This window comes from Canis lupus, chromosome 13 (genome assembly GCF_003254725.2).
Source record: "Canis lupus dingo isolate Sandy chromosome 13, ASM325472v2, whole genome shotgun sequence".
In the NCBI taxonomy this organism is placed as follows: domain Eukaryota; kingdom Metazoa; phylum Chordata; class Mammalia; order Carnivora; family Canidae; genus Canis; species Canis lupus.
Window position 1 is genome coordinate 56,832,015 of NC_064255.1, and position 18,629 is coordinate 56,850,643.

At 41.2% G+C, this 18,629-nt stretch overlaps 1 protein-coding gene across 9 annotated transcripts in view; it reads right to left on the reverse strand.

Annotated features, from left to right (window-relative positions):
- EPHA5 (EPH receptor A5) overlaps window positions 1-16,756 on the reverse strand; it is a 347,353-nt gene extending 330,597 nt beyond the window's left edge. For 8 of the 9 annotated variants that reach the window (XM_049093001.1, XM_049092998.1, XM_049092999.1 and 5 more), the window contains exon 1: window positions 15,387-16,134. In XM_049093001.1, the coding sequence (XP_048948958.1) occupies window positions 15,387-15,546 (160 nt within the window). In that variant the 5' untranslated portion in view covers window positions 15,547-16,134. Of the gene's footprint in view, window positions 1-15,386; window positions 16,135-16,702 lie in introns of those variants that run through there. The other variant, XM_025435555.3, reaches the window with a different exon arrangement.
- Window positions 16,757-18,629: the final 1,873 nt, after the last annotated feature.

The window sequence follows — 18,629 nt, forward strand, 5'->3', positions numbered from 1 at the left end:
TGAACAAAGATCTTTGATGTTATTGTTGTAATTATTTTGGAATGCCACAAACTACACCCACAGGGGAGGGCAAATTTAAGTGATAAATGTTATGTGTGATCTGACTGCTCCTCTGACTGGCTGCACATGCTCTCTTTCCTTCTCCTCCAGCTTCCCTATTCATTGAGGCACAGCAATACTGAAATTAGGCCAGTTAATAACCCTACAGTGGTCTCTAAGTGTTCAAGTGAAAGAAAGAATTGTATATCTCTCACTGTAAATCAAAAGCTAAAAATTATTAAACTCAGTGAGGAAGGCATGTCAAAAGTGGAAACAGGACAAAAGCTAGGCCTTTTGCACAAAAGTGCTGGCCAAGTTGTGACTACAAAGGAAAATTTCTTGAAGGAAATAGCAAGTGCTATCCAGTAAAGACACCGATGATAAGAAAGCAAAATAGACTTTTTACTGATACGAAAGAAAAAATTTAGGGGTCCGGACAGAAGATTAAACCACCCACAATAGTTCCTTAAACCAAAGCAGAATCCAGAGCAAGGTCATAACTCTCTTGTATTCTCCAAAGGCTGAAAGAGATAAGGAAGCTGCAGAACAAAAGTTAGAAGCTGGCAGAGATACTTTCTTGAGATTTAAGCAAAGAAACCCTCTCCATAACATAGAAGCAAATCACAAATCTACTGTTGGCTTGATTGTCACTCCTCTTCTTATTTGACCCCAACCAATTAAACGCCAGTGTTTCTCAACTCTCCGGCTAAGGGCAATTTTTTCTCCTACTTCTGTGCACACAGGATTAGTCAAAACGATTTTGCCCAAATTGGCCTTGACTGCGCTAACTCTTCCTCCAGTTGACAGGGATCCTATGTTCACCATGAGCACTTCATTCTTAGACAGATTTTGTACCTTTGCTGCTTTCTTGTCATCTTCATCAGAGTGATGATGTAGAAGCAGCAGTGAGTTATCCAGAAGATCAGCTAATAAGTTCATCTGTAGAAGTGCCTCTATCAAACAACAAATTTTCAATGTAGACAAACAGTCTTATATTGAAGATGTCATCTGGGACCTTCATAGTTAGAAAGGTAAAATCAATGCCTGGCTTGAAAGCTTCGAAGACAGGGTGATTCCCTTGTTACAGACTAAAACAGCTGGTGACTTATGTTGGAACCAATGCTCATTTACCATTCCCTAAATCCTAGGGCCCTTAAGATCTCCTCTGCCTGTGTTCTAGAAATGGAACAACAAAGCATGGATAACAAAGGCACATCTGTTTATAAGATGGCTTACTGAATCTTTTAAGCTCACTCTTGAAATCTACTACACAGAAAAAAAAAATTCAAAATATTACTCCTCATTGAGAATGCATGAGATTACTCAAGAACCTGATGGAGATGTACAATGAAATCAATGCTATTTCATACCTAATAATACTACAACATCCATTCTGCAGCCCATGGATCAAGGAGTAATTTTGACTTTCAAGTCTTATTATTTAAGGAATATATTTCACAATGCTGCAAAGGCTATAGATAGTGATTCCTCTGATGAATTTGGGCAAAGGAAATTGAAAGTTTACCAGAAAGGATTCATTATTCTAGATGCATTAAGAACATTCATGATTCATGGAAAGAAATCAATATATAAATATTCACAGGAGTTTGGAGAAAGTTGACTGCAGACCTTCATGGACAACTTTGAGGAGTTAAGACTTCAGTCATGGAAGTCACAGCAGATATAGTAGAAATAGCAAGAGAATTGAATTAGAAGTAGAGTCTGAAACTGTGACTGAATTGGTGCCATCTCATAATAAAACTCGAAGGAATGAGGAGATATTCCTATGGTTGACCAAAGAACGTGGTTTCTTGGGATGCAATCTACTCCTGGTGAAGATGTTGTGAAAATTGCCAAAATAAACAAAGGGTTTAGAATATTACATAAACTTACTTGGTAAAGCAGAAGCAGTATTTGAGAGAATTGGTTCTGATTTTGAAAGAAGTTCAACAAAAAAAAAAAAAAATGAAAGAAGTTCAACTGAGGATAAAATGCTATCAAACAGCATCACATGCAAGAGAAGTAATTTGTGAAAAGTAGAGTTCATTGATGTGGAAAACTTAATTGTCTTATTTTAAGAAACTGCCATAGTCTTCCCATTCTTCAGCAGCCACCTCTCCAATCAGTCATCAGCCATCAACATTTGGCAAGATCCTCCACCAGCAAAAAGATTATAACTCTCTGAAAGATCGGATGATGGCTAGCAATAAAGTATTTTTAATAAAAGTATGTACATTAGTTTTTATATATAATGCTATTGCACACTTAATGAACTACAGTATAGTGTGAACATAACTTTTATATATACTAGGAAACTCATTTGCCTTGCTCTATTGTGATATTTGTTTTATTGTGGTGGCCTGGAGCCAAACCAGCAGAATTTCTGAGGTATGCCTATATTAGTAAGTAAGGGCTTACTACTGTCATTTTGTTAATTTCTGAATGCTTTATTGCTCCATTGTTCCTTGTTTCTCATTCTTTTTTGTGTGTATTTTGATGTCTTTTGGTATCAGCATGCTCTGACTTCATTATCACGTTCTTTTGGGAAATTACCACATGGTAACCCTTGAGGTTACATGAGATTTAAATAAACTATTTTAAGGTTTAACAACATATTTTAAACCGATAACAACTCAACTTCAATATAATTCCTAAACTTTATACTTTTCCTCTCCCTCACATTTTAGATTATTGCTATTACAATTTACATGTTTTTCAACTGTGTAACTAGGGGGAACGCCTGGGTGGCTCAGCAGTAAAGCGGCTGCCTTCAGCTCAGGTTGTGATCCCAGAGACCAGGGATTGAGTCCTACATCAGACTTTCTGCATGGAGCCTGCTTCTTTCTCCCTGCCTATGTCTCTGCCTATCTCTCTGTGTCTCTCATGAATAAATAAAGTCTTTAAAAAAATAATTGTGTAACTAGAAACAGATTACTGTAGTTATGGTTATTTTTATTACTTAAAAAAATAAACTAAACTTGTAAGTGAATTATGCACCATTATTACCATATTGCAGAATCTAACTATGACTATATATTTACCATTAATAGTGAAATTTACACAACCTTTTGTGTTTTTACACTATTAATTAGCACCCTTTTACTTCGACTCACATAACTCCCTTGAGCTTTTTTTGTAAGGCAAGTCTGGTGGTAATAAACTCCCTCAGCTTTTGTTCGTTTGAGAAAGTCTTTATCCCTCCTTTGTTTCTGAAGGACAGGTTCATCAGGTATAGAATTCTTAATTGACGGGTATTTTTTTTTTCTGTATTTTGAATATGTCATCTCTCCTGACCTGAAAGGTTTCTGCTGAGAAGACTGGTGAAGGTCTTATGGGGGTTCCCTAGTATGAAACATCTCTCTCTTCTCCTGCTGCTTTTAAAATTATTTCCTAATCTTTGAAAACTTAATTATAATGTGTTTCAGCATACCCTATTTCAGTTCAACCTATTTGGAGTCTTTTGGGCCTCATGGACCTGGATGTCTATTTCTCTTTGCAAGTTCAAAGAGTTTTCATCCATTATTATTTAAATATATATTCTGTCCCTTTTTGTCTTCTTCTTCCGGAATTCCCATAACGTGAATGTAAATATTATTTCTTTTCATTGTAGGTTTTCTTCTTTCTTTTTTCCTCCTCTGACTGATTTCCAATATCCTATTCTCTAGGTTAGTTATTTCTTCTTTTGTATGGTTGAGTCTTGAGTCTACTTTTGATAATTTCTACTGAATTCTGCAGTACAGTTAATGTATTTTTCATTTCTATTGACAGCTTTTCCTTGTCAAACTTCTTGTTCCCGAATTGTTTTCCTAATTTCATTTAATTGTGCATATTTCCTTGTAGTTCACTAAACTTCCCTAAGAGGATTATTCTGATTTACTTATCTGGCCTTTCATAGATCTCCATTTCTTTAGAGTCAATTACTAAAGCTTTATTAGATGTATTTGGTAACTTCATATTTATCTGATTTTTTTGTGATCCTGGACTCCTTACACTGTATCTGCACATTTGAGTAATGGGGCTCCTCTTCCAGACTTCACAGGTTTGCTCTGACAAATGCAGTTCTTCATCAGTCAGCTAAGTTGGGATTTTTGAGTGTGGCTCTTGGTAATGTCCTTGCACAGGTAATGCCTGCTATTATGGTCTATTTTGGGACAGGTAGCTGTTTGAGCTCTGAGGATGGGGACAGGGGTTGTACTGTTGGCTGATAACAGCTGGATAGGACTGCTGGCTTTGTTGTATACATAGTGAGGCTGTTGATGGAGTCCACAGCTGCCCTGATCTCTGGTAAGACTTACTAGACGGTCAGGACTGAGTACTATATTTAGTAGCAAATGAGGTTATTAATTTGCTTCCCTAACTTGTCAGGACAGGACCCAGGGATGTATATAGCTCATCGTTTGCATACCTGAATCAGGTATGACAGTGTCTTCAATTACTTGGTCAAATAAGGCCAACAGTTTTGCTTTATAGATGGGGAAAGACACCGGCTGTGCACCCTGCTCAAGTGCCACTGTATGTAGGGCTGTTGGATGGGCTACACAGTCTCCCATGTGCCTGTTAGGTTCCCTTGTTGGACAGGTTGAGGGAGGTATACAGCACTGAACAGAAACGCAAATCAGATTTCCTGTTGGGGTGCAGTAGAAGAAACAACTCCAAAGCCAGTAAAGCTCTTTGTCATCTTAACTCAAGCTGACCTAGGTCCAAAGTCTCTTAACTGAACACAGCCACTGGCTTAGTTCTGCAAACTATTGGCTTTGCCTGTCTGCATCTCAGTGTAAGCTGAGACAGCCTCACAGGCCACACAGCCTCCAGGAGTTGTCTTCAGCCCTTCTGGATTGGGATGTTAGGACACTCTACACAGAAAGTGGTCAGGGCTACAAGTGAACTGGGCAGAAAACATCCTTTGAACTGTATATGAAGTTTTGTATGTATTTTCACTATACTTCCTGCTGTTGGCGGAATAAGCCATTACTCAGATGAGGAGGTCAAAAATAACTTTAGATGTCTGGAGGATTTTAGTCAATAGTCTCTCCTGGTCTAGAATTGTTACAGTCAGACTACCTGCGGTTGAATGCAGATTTCTACCACTTTCAGATTTGTAACTGTAAGTTATTTAATCATTCCCTGCTCATTTTCCTCATGTGTAAAACCAAAATACTATTATATAGTTATATTATATATATTAGTACATATACTAATATTACATTAGCATATATTATTATATACTACTAAGACTTAGTAGTAGCAGTAGTATATATAAGTAATTATATATAATAATAAAATTATCATTATTATTATGAGCTTGTTTTGATGAAAAGAAATCTATCTATATATATATAAACTACTTAGTACAAATGTCTGAAACACTATGTCAATAATCAATGTTAGCTATGATTATGATATACAGGTATATGCTCTCATTAGTATGCAAATATACTCATACATTTCATAAGCAGTTCTAAAAACAGTACATTCTAAACTTCCTTACACCTGTTTATGTTCACCTATATAAAAAAGATAAGCCTTCACAGAATTATATTAAAAACTTTCTAAAAATATAAAAATGTTATACTTCCTCATACAATTTTAAGTTCTGAATTGAACAGACCAGAAAATTTTATATTTCAGACTAAAAGATTGGTGTCAAATTATAATGTCGGTCATTTTTTTTAGGAAACTTCTAAGAGGGGATCCCTGGGTGGCACAGCGGTTTAGCGCCTGCCTTTGGCCCAGGGCGCGATCCTGGAGACCCGGGATCGAATCCCACATCAGGCTCCCAGTGCATACAGCCTACTTCTCCCTGTGCCTGTGTCTCTGCCTCTCTCTCTCTCTCTCTCTCTCTCTGTGACTATCATAAATTAATTAATTAATTAATTTAAAAAATAAAAGTAAAAAAAATTAAAAAAAAAAAAAGGAAACTTCTAAGAATTTAATTCTCCCAACTATCCATTGGGTCCTTTCAATGACTATCTATTTACTCACCTATCTATCTGTCTATCAGGTAAAACTGACAAAATACTGTGCTTGGACTACATTTCTAAAAGGTCTAAGATTATCTCTTAATATGTTTTGTGGCTAATAAGCAACATATGACTTCTACCTGGGGAATAATGAGATAAAATGCAACATTTACAACCCATGATCCTTATATTGATGTTTTTTCCTCTCTTTCCTAATCAAACTCCAGTATTTAAAAGCAAATAATGAGGAAACCAGGAGAAAATCCAGACAACATCGTGTCATTGAATTTTATTTTAGATAGCTCTATGGAAAATTTGCACATGCAATTCTTTTTTTAGATTGTTTTCCTGTCCCAATTTCCCTTTAATCATCCAGTGCAAGGGATATGATGACCTGTGATTGTGAAATCTTCCCTCAAAGAGCCTATATTTAGTAGTGGGGGAAATACGGGAACTTACATCTGTTGTCTACCTGCTTTGCTCTAGGAATTTTATTAAACAACATATATATATTTTTACTTTATTTTTGCAACAACTCTATGAGTGTGTGTTAACATTTCAACTATGTGGAATCTGAGGTAGATGGTTCAGCACCATACTACTAATCCATGATAGAGCTCATTTCATGGGCTTTATATCTCCCCATTCTACACTATCCAGTAAGAAGTATAATTATTGTGAAGTTAACTAAAATCAAACTACAGGGCCTTCAAGGACATGGTATTAAGGCATTGATGAAGTGTTCATTAAATCCATAATTTGTTAGATTTGCAGAAGTAAGATATTTTTATATTCCTTTTCTTAACAAAGTTTCCTCTCATAAGTTTAAAAACAAAACTGTTGCACACAATGCCCTCAGGTATCCTGATCCTTACCCAGGAAGTACGGTGTTAACATGCATGCACTATGCAGAGTATTAATCAGACACACTCCCAAAACTTTCATTTACAAACTGTTCTACTAACTAGAAAGTTGTTTCATCTTGTTTGTTCTCTACAACAATCATGTAAAGTAGGCAGGACCAAATTACAAATAAATGAACTGAAGCAAAAAAAAAAAAAAAAAAAAAAAAAAAAAACTAAATGAGGGTCCTCAGAACTTAGAAATTAGGGTTGGGAAGCAATGGATATCAGCCAAAAACAAAACAAAAACAAACAAAAAAAAACAAAAACAAGACTATTTTTTTTTTTTTGAATTTCAAAGTCAAAGTTTCTGTATTTGCTTATTTTTCTGTAATTGTATAACATTTAATCATTTTTTTATTTTTGTTTCATAAGCTTAAATCAAAAAAAGTGATTCCAATTCTGTAAGATTAATTAGTTCTATTGTTATTACTGTTATTATTGCCTTGCTCCTCGTTCCAGAGAAATCATATATGATAGTTTGAAACTGGACATGGTTCAAATCCTTCAGGCACAGCAGTTTCCAAGTATTTTCTGCTTTTCTCAGAGGGCTAGTTGTATACTTTTGTAGGAGAGTCATTACACTGCCCAGAGTAAAACTCTTGAGGGAGAAAAGAGTCCACTGCTATCTTCCACAAGACCAGGTGGCCAGCCTCACCTGTTCAGAGAGCACACAAGGCAAGGGAGGACTCTGGGTGAAAGCCAGAATTTGGCTCACAGAGAAAGCTCCTGCTGAGGACTGCTGGGCTAAACCAGTGCCAGCCGGATCTACCTGCTGAGTTTGTCTTTCCACAGAAAAGACATTAACAAGCATCTTGGAATAGGAAGTTACAGCCAGTGCAAAGAAAATAAGTGAGCTATCTTATAAGAAACACAAAACTCACAGAGACAGCTTAAATTCTTGTATTTCTGATGTATGAATTAAATAAACAATGTATGACTTAGTTTGACACGATATGCTCTTTCCATTTAGAGACTGAGTCCCATGATTAATTTAACAGAAGACACTTGCTTGTCACCCAGTTTGACATCATGACTTCCTTGGGGGTGTTGGAACATAACAGGCATGAGCTAGTATCCTCTTATCTTGCTTTGACTTTATATGAATGGAGTGTCTGATAGGAAAGGTGAGAGGAAGGAGGATTGGAGAGAGAGAGAAAGGAAGTGAAGGAAGAAAGGAGGGTTTGAAGGAAGAAGGGGGATAGGGGAACAGAGATGTGGCAGATAAAAATAAGAGTGTGACATTATTATAAGAGAAAAAAAAAAGACACAACCCATTTCTCAGTAAAAGAACAGACTGTATTTTCTCTAAATCTTCCAATACTTAGCCCGAAACATGTTTCCAAGTAGGAACATTTTCTCACAAAGCATATGCAAAATATTTCAACCCTCAGGTTTTGGCTTTTTGATTTTTTTTTTTTTTTAACCAGAATCATTTACTTAACAGAGTTATGGGCCCAGTTTAGTTGGAACCGAAGACATGTGTGATGGATGGAGAAGATGGCCTGGGCAATAGTCCAGTAACTAAAACAGAATTAGAATCATCACAGACACTTTAATCCCAATTATTTAATCTGCGGGGTGTCTAACACCACAAGTATTTGGCATGACTCAACAAAACAGTAGAGTTTACAGAGAAACAGAAGAATAAAAAAAAAAAAGAAAACTAAACTGATGTCAAAATTAACTAAAGAGGTTTTTTTTCATTAGGTTATGATTTATATCCTCAGAGTAAAAGTGAAAAATATAAAATTAGAATATGTGTGTGGGGGAGAAGGGTAATGGTATTTTTAAAAATAATATACAAAATAAAACCTAAGCACTTTTATTAATATCAAGGTCAGAGTGATACCACCTTGACACTCCTCCTTACTCTTTGTTTCAGCCTCACTGTGATCTTTCTCTACACCCCCAAATGTGTCCATGTGCACCTGCACCATCACCTGGTCAAATTACTACACTCTGCTTAACAAATATACCACAATTAAAGCCATGAACACATGAGGAAAGAATGCATGTCCTAGGGTTGACTTTTGACCAACAAAATTTTGTATCTTCTCCAATAGTTTATGAAACAATGTAAATGATACTAATAAAGTAACCCATAAGCTGATCAGAGACTAAAGACTGTAGTTCTTACAGGAAAAGAAGAGCTGGAATAAACCTTGATTACAAACAGAACCTACTAGGTTTTCCTTAACTGCAGTACATTATAAACGGTGTTCTAAAGGCGAAATTGACACACATTTTCAAAAAGAAATTTCCAGCAATTTCTAAATAGTAGAAATAGCTTCTTAGGGTTTCTTTAAATCACTAAAGATAAAAAAAAAAAAAAAAAAACATTTAAAAATTATATTCACACTAAGACAGCTAATAAATGTCATCATGCTAAACCAGAGAGTTTTCAAAAACCCCAAGTGGTACACCTACTACATTAGTTTTATTTTATGACTTTGTAACACCTGAGATTCTCATTAGAGATAGTTGAAAGATTTAAGCTTTTACAAAACGAAAAAAAAATAACAAGACTATAAATTACCACACATTTCACCAGACACCATACAAATCCTTATGTACCTTACAGTGCCTTTCCTTTTTAAATATTTATTGCTTTCACTAACAGATTATATTAAGAATTTTATAGATGATAATGAAAGAAGCTAAAAGGGAATTTAAAAATCTTTATTTCTCATGAAATGCACTGATTAGAATTACATTTTAAATCATTTCATTGTTTTCTATTATTATTGTAATATAAATTTTAAATTAGAGCCACCTCTTGATTTTATGTGATCAGAATAAATGGAATGAATAAATCCTATATCTGTGGAAATTTATAGCATCAGAAGATGAAAATTCCAATCAGCTTTCAATACTCAAGAATACCTGTGCCACTATCTATTTGTACCTTGATTTATGAACAATAATTTCATAGCACAATTTATGGCATTACTGATTTTACCGCTTTTGTGGAAAGCTCTTCATTATGATACTTGCATATGTTAATAAATGTATTATCAAAAATGAACTGTTCTCTAAAATTTGAATTTAAAATTTTAAACATTTTTTTCTTCATCTAAGTAAATTTTTTGACTTGTTCAAACACTTTCAAATCTATTTCAATAACTCTGTATAAAGAAATGTCTGGAAAGTCAGAAACTAAAAAGAGAAAAGTAAATATATGATAAAGGGAGACTGTTCTAAATACTTATACTAATTGTTTTGGAAGTTCAAACCAAATACTTAACAATGAATCATTTAGTTTTAAATTTAAAGACTTTTAATAGAACCAATAAAAGACTTTCACATGAATAACTGGCAAATCTTCCAGTTTTCTCATTGCTATATAGTTCTTTAAAAATTATTATGAATAGATCTGAGATTTTCTTATCTATTTCTTATAACAAATACCTCTTTACTGAATAAAAAACATTGTGTTTATTACTTTAAAGATATATATATATATATATAAAGCTTCTTAAAATATGAAACATTTGAATCTGTATTTACAAAGCCTTTAGAACTCATTTTTATTTTTTAGCTACCTTTGTAGACACTCATAGAAACGTTAAGTGTACCACCTAGTCTGGAATAAAACATAGCATAAAATTTTTAATGTGAATTTAAAATACCACTAGGTGTGCTTATGTATACAGTAGACTAGGATAATTCCCTTGAAGAAATCACTACCTAACCAACTGATTATATAAATTTTGCCAAAATAACAAAACATGTATTTACCCAGTAGAGCTACCAGTAGGATCTATTCTGCTCTACAGATAAATACATACTCACCAGAGATACTAGAACTGCAAGAACCATTCTGAGTGTCTAAGTTGATAATTTACATTTTTAGCTTCCATATTGCTTTTATAGTAAAAATTTATTCTTCCCAGAAAGGAAAAATGGACAAATACTGCAATCAATTTTTAATGGTTTATAATAAGCAAGGCTGCATATTCAAACTTCAGTTAATTTTGATGCTTTATGAAAACAATTGTAAAACTACTCTAAGATGGTCAAAAATGGCATCAATCGTGTTTCAATAATCAGGTTACCTCTGCTAATTTAAATTCAAACTACTCATTAGTAAAATGAAATATATATGGTAATTTAAATGCAAAAAAATGAAATATAAAGAGTCACCAATACTTTCTACAGCAGTTATATCTTTAAGATATTAGCAGCACAATTTTTAAAAAAAGAACATTAAGCTTTACTCATATAAGTAAAAGTAGCTATAGTTAGTTAATACAACATAATAATGAGTATCATAGTCTATTTTTATAGTCAAAAGTAGAAAGGTTTCTTCCAAATGAAAGAGAAATTAATTACTCATTCAAGCAAATACATAAGAAAGCACTCCAAACAAAGGAGATTCAAGTGGTCAAGTCAATTAGCAAAAATGTAGTGAAAATAACTAAAGCATAGTCATTTTCGCAACAGTAGCAACACTGAATAAAGTCTAATATTTAAGTAAATAGTTTGGGGATGTTTGTCTATAAATAGCTGTATCACCTATTTTGACATCTTATGTAGAAATAGTCTAAATGGTCACATTTTGTAGAGACGAGTATTAATTGTATAAATAATGGAAAGTACAGTAATGCATTTCTAAATAAAAAAAATTAAGCTCTTTTATATCCTATGTAGATTGAAATAAAGAGTTAATAATATTTATAACTGGTCATATTACAAAAAGAATATTTTCAATAAAAAAAGAAAATTCCATTGTAAATACAGGTATTGTCCACCCTTTTCTCTGTCTTATATGAGGAAATGAAATCCTCTTACCTGTCACCCTAACACCTAAGATCTTTGTCTACCTCAAAAAAAAAGCTTAAAATTAAAGAGTCAACCCTCTGCCCCCCTTTCATGGTTTATGAAGCAGAAAACCAAACTCTTTATGGCTTCTTCTCCTCCCAATCACCTAAGATTCAAATAAGGATAATTGCTCTCTTGTTTTGTTCAGTAGTGTCCTGGCGAGGGAATGATTTTACTGTCCCTTTTCTGTGGGGTCCCGCCGTTTTATCTAAAAGGAGATGAATTATAACAGGATGACAAGGCCACAAAACAAAGCCATTTAGTTTTACAAATCTATTATGTCCTCTAATCTGTTTTATGGGCCTGGTCCTATTATAAACCAAGAAAAACTCTAACACCAACTCTTTTTTCCTTTCTTCCCATTGAAAACATCTACAATTTTATGATTGTTTAACAGTTTAGCCTAAAATTCTTTACGCCCTGTGTGTGTGTGTGTGTGTGTGTGTGTTTCTCCCAAGAGCCCGTCCACCCCACTTTCTGAAACATACAAAACATTCAGAGACAAGAAACTGGACTTTTCAAATACAAACTGCTGACAACTGTCAGAAGCACTTTACTGGGACATTACTGACTGTAGCTTCAATGAATTAAGCTTGATTCACTGCGGGTGAATCATTTTCAATGCAGAGCTGTTCAGCAGTAATTGGCCAAGAATCCCTGCTGCGAAAAGCACTTGTCAAATAATGCTTGTTTACAAATATATCTCCAGACAGCAAAAAGTGGCAGTTACTGAATAAGTTCAGGGCCACCTCCAATATTCATAACAGTGGACATGCTTTCTCTACTTATTAAATCTATTAACATTTTCACTTGTTGATATACTTGCTAATGTTTGTCCTGCTTGATCAATCTTAGAGATAAGTTTCTTGCTAAATATGCCTCTGGATTATTTTATAATAAAATTGTTTCGTATTACACTGTACTTCAAAGGTTTCTTCCACATGCAATTAATGCCAAATATACGTAAAAAGACAACTAAAGATATATTTATCTTATCTTAGAATTCAGTCTAAAGAGTACATTTTCCTCTTACTGTCTTTTATCCAACATATCCTAACATTTATTCCAACTCAATTTAACATTCTAGATATATATTTGGCTTTTTCTGTTCAGTTCTGTTTATTTGTGTCTACCAAAGTTAAATTTTAAAAATGGCTAGAATCCTAATTATGAATGTAAACTCACCTTTATTTCTATCTGCCTTGAATTTTTTCTCACAGAAAGGGAACATTCATATCATACACATATATAACATATTATACACACACACACACACACACACACACAAATAGTCTGAGAAATCACTAAGTACCCATAGGTTGCAGAAGACAAAGTATAAGAGAACAAGTTATTAATGGATGCAGTGCATACATCAAATCTTTCTGCCACTGATCTTCCAAAGACCTCCCAGAAATAATCACAAACAAAAACTCCAGTTGGAATCTTTAAATAAATAAACTGCTATCAATATCTTAATATATTATTGTTCGATTCATAATAATACTTGCATGGAGAGACAAAAAGAAGGGGAGAGCATAAATTTTATAGAACAGAAGCAATGCTCTGAGAGGATACTAATGGGAAGGTGGAAAACTGTTGGGTAGAGATGGAATGAATGAGACGAAGTCATAGATATCATTACGATTTTATTTCCTACTGTGTGAAATAGTGATAGGCCCCCGCTAGCCCCACCTCGCTACAGCCCAAGTTGTGCTGCGTTCTAGTAGCTGGCATAAGGACGATACAACCTGTGGTTGTTAGGTCTGTGATATCAACCAGTCTACCTTCCAGAAGATTTGAGCTCTGCTTACATCACCTTAAGAGGCCGGTGCTATTTCCTGGCTTCCCTTCAACTCCCCCTGCCTCTTGCTCTGGACGCAGTCTCGGCCCCTGTGCCCACTCGGCGTCACCCTCCCTGAGACTTCATTTTTCTCCCCTTCCCTAACCCAGAGCTTCTACTCCCTTTCATCTCTACATAAACCCCTTCCCTCATCACACCTGGGGGGAAAAAAAAAACACTGAAATATAACGGGAAATTCATCCTGGGAAAGGATGAACGGCACTACCATTACTATTACTCTTTCAGTCTAAACCAGATGCCCCTTCCGGTGGAAGAGGACAGTTCAGAAAAGGACTCCAAGCCGTGTCATAATCCTCCGGACTTCTCGCATAATGAATCTAACATGCGGGGTTAATCCAAGGACTACGACTTAAAACACTTTTTCAACTTTCTGGGGAAGGGAGGAAAATGCAAATCGCTTGGGTTCAGCCTGGGAGATGGCGATGCCACGGCTCGATGCCTGGATAGGTGGGTGGATGGATGGATGGATGGATGGATGGATGCACGGGCAGAGCGAGCTACTCAGGGTCTAGGTCGGACGTACGACCACGCGTAAGGATCAAGAGGGAAGTTCATGGGGTGGGGCCGGGGGTCGGCCCCGCTTCCACGCGGTCCCCGGGGCTGGCAGCGCTCCTGGACCAGCTCGGCGCGTCCTGCTGCAGCCCCACCACCCGTGCGAGTCACGGGGACACGCGCGACCCGAAGGCTGCGGCTTCATCTTTCCGGGCCAGCGTCCCCAGCCCTGGGAGTGCAAGGCTGTGTGCACGTCCTGTGCCTCCTCGGGGCACGCGGAGCCTCGGAGCGAGACCCCAGCATCCGGGCCGGGGGGAGCCCACCGCCTCTTGCAGCCCGGCCCCGCGTGTCAGATGCCACAGCCCCCAGCCCCCAGCGCCATCCTCGAGGCAGGAGCTCGCGAGCAGGGACCCGGCGCGCTCCGGGGGTTGGGGCCGGGGCGGGGGGGAGCGAGGGCGGCGGGCCCAGGCGCGGAGCTCGGCGCGGGAGCAGCGGGCGCCGCGCAGGTGCTGCTCCCCCGGGGCCGGCTCTGCCGCCCGGGGCACGCGGAGACCCCCCCCCCCCGGGCCGGAGCGCAGGATTGGGGGTGGGGAGGACGCCTGGGGGCTCCAGGACGGGGGGCGGGGGCGCGGGGCTTCTCCCTCCCGCGGACACCGGCCGAGACAGCAGCCCCGCGGGTCTGCGCAGCAACTTCCCGGCAGCAACGCTCCCCGCCCCGTCCGCCTCCCGCATCCCACCTTCCCGCCTTCTTCCACTTTCTCAGCGCGACCACGAGCCCCCGAAGTGAAGGGCCCCCCGCAGCGTGGGGCGCCTCCCGTCCTTGTCCTTCGCCGTTCCCCTCCCTCGACAAATAGCAGCTCTCCCCACCCACCCCGAAGAGCAGCTGGGGATGCCCTAAATAACAGCTTCCAGAAGGCACTCCCCCCCCCAAAAAAAAAAAAATAAAATAAAATAAAAAATAAAAGCAGCAGCCAGCCACCGCCACGGCGCGGCCCATCACCGGCCTCACCGAACGGTTCCGCGAGGCCCGCGCTCCCTCCCGACCCCGCGGCCGCTGCGCCTCCCGCAGGTCCCGCTCCTGCGAGCCCGAAATGTCACTTCCCCACGCGCTTCAAGTGCGCAGCAGCCGCGCCCCGCCTTGGGGCGCGGGTGTCGGACCCCGCTTCCCCCCGCCTGCAACTTCCCAGCCCGGGTCCGCACCAGCTCGGGCCCCGGCGCCCGCAGCCACGCGCGGCGGACACCTGCGAATTCGGATGCGGGGCGCGCCCCGGGCCGCGGTCCCCGCCCCCGCCCCCGCCCCCGCCCTACCTTCGCTGCTGGGGCTGGCCAGGAGGGTCCGGAGCGCGGCGCACAGGAGGAGGCACGTGCACAGGGGGGCCCTGCGCGGAGCGGAGCAGCAGCCGGCCAGGGACGCGGGCGCGCCGGGGGCGCCGGGGGTGCCGCCGCCCGGGGGCCCCGAGCCCCGCATCCTGCCCCGGCCGCCTCCGCCGCCGCTGTCCCGCGCCGCTCGGTCCCCGGCCCCGGCCCCGGCCCCGGCCCCGGCCCCGGGCGGCGGGCGCGGGAGGCTCTTGGTCCTGCGCGCTCCCCGCGGGGTCCTCCGCGTCCCGGCGCGCGGCTCGGGTCCTCCGCGGCGGCCGAAGTTTGCTGCCGGCTCCGGTCTCCCTCCTCCTCGGGGCCCGAGGAAACACCCGCTCCGGCTGACGGTGCAGGTGCGGACCGGACCCGAGGGCGTCGGGAAGCTCCCGCGTCCCGCTTCCCTGCCTCTCGGGGCTTGCCCGGCGGAAGGTCTCTAGGATGCGCTCCCGGGCGCGGCGGGAGGCGAGAGGCTCTCGGCGAAGTCAGGAGGAGCTCCTCGGTGGGGACCCAGGAGGAAAGGGACGGCGCGGCCGAGGGTCACGGGGAGGAGGCGCCACGAGGCGGGAGAGGCGCGCGGAGGAGCGGCTGCGGGCGTCGGGGGCCGGGGGCCGGCGGGGGAGCTGCGGGGGAGGAGCCGGCGGCGCCGGGCGGCTGCGGAGCCCGCGGCCCGGGCAGGCGGCGCGCGAGGCGGAGGGCGAGCTGGGCTGTGCGCCGCCACCGAGCGCGCCTCCGCGTCCGAGCCCCGCCGCCGCCCCGCCCCGCCCCGCCCCCGCTCCCCGCCCCGCCCCCGCCCCGCCCCCGCCCTCTGCGGCTCGGGCCCCGCCGGGAGCGTCCGCGGCGCGTGCGAGCGGCTCACGCCGAGTCACACCCCCGCGGAGGCCGGGATCGGGAGGCTGCGCAGGGAGCGTCGCCTGGCGCGGCCCGGGAAAGCGCGTCTTGCCCCCCGGAGCGCTGGGGCGGGAGCTCCGGACGGCGCATCCCCCGGAGACGGCGGCGCTGGGAGGCGCTGGGAGGCGCGGGCCCCGGGGCTCGGCGCGCTGCGGGCGGCCAGCGCAGGCGGGGGGCATCAGCCCAGCGGGCCGCGGCCGGTGCCCGCCCCGCACCCCCGCCCGGGCCTCCAGGACGCCCGCGGCTGCCGTGGCTACTCAGGCGGCGTCTCCTGCAGAAGTGAAGTGTGGGATCTCTCCATATGGACACCGTGAGTATGGCTGAAGCTTTCGGGGAGTCACAGAACTGGACTTCCCGAGCCCTGGAACGCGCCCCGTTACCTGGGCTGCGAGGATTCAGCCCATCGATCTCATTGGTCGGACGTGTTAGAACTTCAGGACTCCTAGACTCGCAGCCCTGGGCCGTGAATTCCGGGGAAGCTGGCACGGCCCACGTGACGCCGGGGGTGCCAAAAGATTATTCTGATTTCGTGTTTTCCACTGCAGGAGAGACTTGCAAACTAATGACCGGACACACACACACACACACACACACACACACCCTGGTTTAAAGCAATTGACTTTTTCTGTGCTTCGCCTCTATTCTGTGTTCTCTTGCTTCAGTATTTTTCTTCAGTGTGCTCATTCATGCTCCCAAAGAGGCACATCTGGAGGGGGATTGTAGCAAATGCTGCAACTAAAGCATGTGCGTACGAAGTGTGAGTTGGGAAGAAAGGTACCTCGTTCGATTTTGTGTATGGTGACTGCTGTGAAGATGGGGTTTGCATTCACACCTAATGAAGGGGAGTCCGCTCACCAGCTCTGACCTCTAGAGCCCTGTTTGTCTCTGCAATAAATTTCTCATCATCTTTAGGTGATGGCATTTATTTTCTGCTTGACTATGTGCAGTAAAGATGAAAGAATAAAGAGGCAGTGATGCAATTTTATAAAGAGATGGAAGCTCATCTTTGATTTTTTTTTTCCCTGAAACCTTTTGGCACCAGAAATCTAAAAGCAGCTTCTTTTATTGTAGTGTGTTCCAAATGCAAGAGGTGAATTTAAAGAAATGGCAGTGAAATCAGCCTTTCAGTGTGGAAAAAAAAAAAAAAAAAACCCTCACGGTGACGGGCAAAGTTGAATCTTATATTTCTATTTGAAGACCATTGACATTGAAAATGTAAACTCCTCCCTCCAAATCATAGTTGATTTACTTAAACATACCTAAACAGAATATCAACCAAGTTATCTAATGCCTACAGATACATAATAATGCTAATATGAAATACAAGCAGTTTAATGAGACTTTGAGCTTGTTGCGTTACTTCTTTCTGTAGGTCTCAGTATCCTCATCAAAAAATGAGGGATTTGGAGAAAATGATCTTCAAGTTCCCTTTTCTTGCATATCCTTTGCATTTCTGTTACACCAACCTGTTCACCTATCTCCAATTATTTATTATTGATTACAAAATTATTAGATTTCCGCAGCCTAAGATTGAAAATATTCTACTACCAATATCTTAAATAATATTTCTATTTTGCTTTATCTTAAAATTTGAATTCAGTGTCCTTTAAATTGCCTCACACCTCTTTGTTTTTTTATGCCTGTCACTACATCTCACAGAAGTTTCATCTCCTAAAAATATTTAACAACCTCCTCTGGACACCTACTCACACATACACATCTCTGTCATCAAAAATCCTATCCAGTATCCAAAGAGAATAAGCATTCCAAACTGATCTTTTCACAAAAAGAAGTGATTTGGTTCTACTTTTCCAAGGATCCATAGCTTATGATTTATGTCAATCAACACAATTGCAACATATTCTGAATGAAAAACTGGAACAAATTCTCAAACAACTCCAAGTTTATATATTGGGATAAAAAAGAATTAAACTGGGTATGTCAGAAAAATTCAGGACACTGTTCACTGTGGTGGGTAATGATGTCATCTCCTACCCAAGATAGTTAACTCCTTACCTTAAGTGGCTAAGACTATAGAAAACCAAATCCTTCGTTTTCTTCACCTTAAATAGCAGCCATCTTTTCGTGGTTTAATGATGTTTGTCATATATCCTTGAAAGAATGAACAGCTGTAAAATGGATCTCCAGTTACAGCAATGAAAGAGTTAATCAGACAAGGCAATGAGGATGGTTTGATTTGGGCCTTAAAGAGATCTTATATCTGGTCATGTGTTGTTTTTGTGGAATGTAGATACTCTCTTAGCACTCTCTTAGCATACTTACATTGCAGGAAAACTAGATTTGTCT